This window comes from Nansenia antarctica (genome assembly GCF_963989245.1).
Source record: "Nansenia antarctica genome assembly, chromosome: 1".
NCBI classification, from domain to species: Eukaryota; Metazoa; Chordata; class Actinopteri; order Argentiniformes; family Microstomatidae; genus Nansenia; species Nansenia antarctica.
In genome coordinates, this window is record NC_137674.1 from 103836049 (window position 1) to 103841048 (window position 5000).

The window sequence follows — 5000 nt, forward strand, 5'->3', positions numbered from 1 at the left end:
ATGGCGTGTGTGAAGTTTGTTTACCTGGTCTACTGGTGGTAGCAGGGGTGCCTGTCTGTCTGTCTGGCTGATGGGGGTTCTCCTGGCCGGGGCTGATATGCAGGATGGTCGTCAGGCTCCGTTTGGATGCGTTAGCGTTAGCGCCGAGCCAGTGACCACGCTGATTAGCGGGTCTGTCAGGAGAGAGAGAGAAGAGATGATGATCTGTCTCTCTCTGGGCTATCGGACTCTGGTGTTAGGGGTGGGGTGGGAAGGGGACGGAGGCTCTTTGGACCTACACACACACACACACACACACACACACACACACACACAGGCCTACACATTTACACATACACACAAATGCATAGGTGCGCAGGTGGACACACACACACACACACACAGGCGCGCTTACACACAAACACACACACGCGCATGCACATAGAACCCTTCACCCCTCATCCCCTTCACCAATTTCCCTTTTTGCCTCATTAAATCTGTGACAGTCACACACTCTGTGCCTCATTTGCATAACAACAGTGAGAAAATGAGGGAGGCGGAGAGACTGGAATTTGGATGCCAAAGCACTCACCAGTGGAGTGGACTGATCATGGATCCAAACACACTCACACCTGTAGTGGCCCTAACCTGTCTGTCTGTCTGTCTGTCTGCCTGTCCATCCTTCACTCTGTCTGTCTGTCTGTCCTTCACTCTGTCTGTCTGTCTGTCTGTCTCTCGTCTCTGTCTGTCTGTCTCTCGTCTCTGTCTGTCTGCCTGTCTGCCTGTCTGCCTGCCTCTCTGTCTGTCTGTCACCTAGTCTGTCTGTGAGAGGTAGGGTTTAAACATCTCACAAGGCCAGATCATAACTCCCATACACCCACAGTGAAGGCCCAGCGCAAGGGATACACCCATACTGATACCAGTACTCGTCCTGATACTGTGCTCATGTACTTACTTGTATACAATACGACAACAACTACGTCCGCTCCCGATAGCACTTGGCTGCAACATAACGTATCCTCTCGTAGCAGGTAGGCAGAGGAGGAGCAATGTCAGGAGAATCGTCAAGTCGCGAAAATGACTAAAACCTTTTTATTTTATTCAGTTGTTTGAAGAGCCCACTCAATATAACAAACAACCGTTTTAGAATCTATAAATGCTTGTAATTTGTCAGCAAATTCAGCATGTTTATGTTCGTTGTGTGTTAAACATGCAGTTAGATGTTACATAGTAAGGTTTTTTGTTGTCGCTATGTAAATAGATTTATAAATAAATAATATAAAATGTTTTCAAAGTCATTGTGAGAACTGTAATTGTATTATTAAGTACTCGTATCAGTACTCAGTATCGGAAAGTACCCAACTTGGTTTGAAAAAAATGTGTTATCGGTGCATCCCTACCCAGCGCCAATGATGTTTGGTAGTAGTGTGTGTGTGTGTGTGTGTGAGAGTCTCTCTCTCTCTCTCTCTCTCTCTCTCTCTCTCTCTCTCTCTCTCTCTCTCTCTCTCCCTAGATGTTTTCCCTCTCTCTGACCAGGCAGTGTTGATTAGTATCAGCCCGTCCAAACAGACCGTATCGGTATCAAGCCATTATCACACCGTTAAACGCGCGGTAAACACCTCTTAATGATCTGGCTCTCTGACAGGGGCGCCAGCTGCCTCGCCTTCGCCGTTAACCGTTCACCACTCCGTCACCAGCCAGCCAGCTGGGCCCCGCCCCCCTGGACCTGCGGTAAAAAGCCTCCATTTATCATGGCGGCGGCGTGAAGCTATCGGGGTGGTGGTGGTGGTGGGGGGGCGGGGGGGGGGGGGGTGGTACACGGGGGGTCACGCCGGGCATTCGGCGTACACCTATAATTTCGCCTGGCGCTTTCGCAGGCGGCGTCGGGAGCGAGGGGGGGGGGGGGTAATTGTAGTCTCGTTTAGAAAAATGCAAGTAGCAATTAGCAGGAAGTTGTCATTATACGGCCGGGATCCGCTTCCTGCTGCGTATGCAACAGGGTTGTTGTGCCCACACGGAATTATCTAAGGGCTTTTTGTCACCTCTCTCGCTCTCTCGTTTTCTCTCTCTCTCTTCTCTCTCTCATTCTCGCTCTCCCTTTCTCTCATTCTCTCCCACCCCCCCCCCCCTCTCGTATGTCCTCCTCCAGTGGAGCTCTGGGTTCTGGTCCAGATGTCTTCATGGTAGACCAGGTTCTGGCCCGGGTTCTGGACCTCTGTGGTGTCATGTCAGGGACAAACATTCATTCAACGCTGAAGCAAAGTTTACCAAATGTTTGTTTTTGCTGACTCTCTTTATCTCTCTCTCTCTCCCTTCCTTTTCTCTTTCTTTCTTTTTCTTTCTTTCTTTCTTTCCTTCCCTCTCTCTTCCTCCTTCCCTTCCTCTCTACCTTTCTCTCCCCATCTCTTCCTTTCTCCCTGTCCTTTCCCTCCCTCCCTCTCTCTCTCTTCCTTTCTCTCTGTTCCTTTCCCTCCTCCTTCCCCCTGTCTCTCTCTTCCTCTCTCTCTCCCTCCCTCCCTCCTTCCCCCATCTCTCTCTTCTTTCTCTCTCTCTTTCTCCCTCCCTCGCTCCTTCCCCCGTCTCTCTCTTCCTTTCTCTCTCTCCCTCCCTCCCTCCTTCCCTCGGTCCCCCCGTACAGAAGCGGTGGACATGCTGAAGGAGATGAAGGAGAAGGACGTGGCGGTGAAGGACACCACGGTGACCCTGCTGTTCCACGTGCTGAACGGCGCCGCCCAGAAGGGCGAGGTGGCGGCGGTGCGCAGGCTGCAGGACACCATCTTCTCCCTGGGCCTGGCCAAACCCACCGCCAACCTCTGCTCCCCGCTCATCACCGCCTACCTGGAGAGGTACGCGCGCACGCGCACGCACACACACACACACGCACACACACACACACACTTGGAGAGGTACACACACACACACCTGGAGAGGTAGGAAACTCACACACACACACACCTGGAGAGGTAGGAGAACTCACACACACACCTGGAGAGGTAGGAGAACTCACACACACACACACACACACACCTGGAGATAGGGCTGCAACAACGAATCGATGAAATCGATAAAAATCGATAATGAAATTCGTTGGCGACAAATTCCATTATCGATTCGTCGGGTCTTGTTTCATAACAAACCTACTTCCTGTTGACGCACGAGAAAACGACTCGACCGAAATCGTCACATTAAAAGCTACCCTCAGCAGGGTAAGTTATACGAGTTTAACGTTGGCTGTACCCATGCCATACGTTGCGTTTTGAAGTGAGGATTATTCGTTTCACTGGCACAGCTGTAGGCCTAAGTTAGTTCTTCTCGTTTATCTAATAGATTCTCCCTCTTAATGACCTATTGTATTTTTAGCTTGCTATTCGCATTCTATGCCTTCAGCACCGGAGTATGCTCATAGTCACTTATGTATTAGTAAGGAGATGCACTTGTGAGTTCTGGCGAAGCGTCAGCTAAATGACTGTAATGTAATGCGATAGCCAGTGAGTGTTTGCTCGCATTCATGAATTCAATATTGCATGACAAGTGTATTTAGCTAGCTGGCTAACGTCAGTGGTAGAGCAGAGGTGAGGTGATAAGCTAAAGGTTAGCTAGTGGTAGCCTACCAAGCTACCCGTGAGTTAGAGTGAGACACTGACTGTAGCCTAGCCTATTGTATGGAGTGAGAGGACACATTGCATTGTTTTGGAGCATATCTGTTATATAAAAACATTAGTGTCTTGTCTGTAGCCTATATTGCACTTTGGGTTACTGACCTTTACATTAAGCAAAGTTATTACCTAAAACAATGCATGTATTGAGCTAGAGTTCAACTACTTTATTGAAACAATCTACCGCCATAGTCCATGGCCTGTTGTTAAACCTATTTGATGTAGCAAAGCCTTTTTTATTTATATTATTTATAATTTTTTATTAATACTTATTCATTTTGCACATGTATATGTATAGGCCTGGCTGATTTAGAAAACATAAAATAAAATTTGCTAAATAAATCTGCTTTTTTCATTTTTATCCAATTAATCGAAAAAATAATCTGCAGATTAATCGATTATCAAAATAATCGTTAGTTGCAGCCCTACCTGGAGAGGTAGGAAACACACACACACACACACACACACACACACACACACACACACACACCTGGAGAGGTAGGAGAACACACACTCACACACACACACACACACACACACACACACACACACACACACCTGTAGCGGTAGGAGAACACACACACACACACACATCAAAAAAGTAAATTAACCGACAATAACAAACCTATCATCATTGGTTCTGGGCCCTAACTGTGACATAAGGGATGTCCATATGAATGAATGAATGAATGAATGGACTTTATTGTCATTGCTACAGTACAGGTACCAAACAACGAAATTTATGATGGTTCTGATTAACATGTTCCTGTTAGTATGTTTGTAGTTTGTTAGTCAGAATGACCATGTTTGTAGTTTGTTAGTCAGAATGACCATGTTTGTAGTTTGTTAGTCAGAATGACCATGTTTGTAGTTAGTTAGTCAGAATGACCATGTTTGTAGTTTGTTAGTCAGAATGACCATGTTTGTAGTTTGTTAGTCAGAATGACCATGTTTGTAGTTTGTTAGTCAGAATGACCATGTTTGTAGTTAGTTGGTTCCGGTGAACAATCACTTCCTCTCACAGAATGTCTCTAGAATGTCTCCTCATTGGCCAGATTGGGTCACACATGTAGTGACAGCCTGTGTGAAGCGGCAGGGGGGGGGGTGCTTCTGGGTCAGCACCCTAGCCATATAGAGGATTAGGGTGTAGGGTGGAGGGCTGGAGGATATGTGTGTGTGTGTGTGTGTGGGGGGGGGGTAATGGAGAGAGGGGTGGGGGGGTCGGGTCATGTTCAGGCTTTGTGTTTGTTTGTTTAGGGATCGGCCAGCTGCTGCCCCCCCCCACCCCCCAACGCCCCCCCCCTCACCCCCATTAACATAACCCAGCACTGTCCTGCATGGCGTCTCCCAGAGATGGCTATCGAT

At 47.9% G+C, this 5000-nt stretch overlaps 1 protein-coding gene across 1 annotated transcript in view; it reads left to right on the top strand.

Moving 5' to 3' along the window:
* Nucleotides 1-5000, top strand: part of lrpprc (leucine-rich pentatricopeptide repeat containing) — a 70738-nt gene that overhangs the window by 33024 nt on the left and 32714 nt on the right. Inside the window, exon 23 of the mRNA XM_080534696.1 lies at nt 2618-2825. Coding sequence (XP_080390822.1) covers nt 2618-2825 — 208 coding nt within the window. The remainder of the gene's footprint in view (nt 1-2617; nt 2826-5000) is intronic.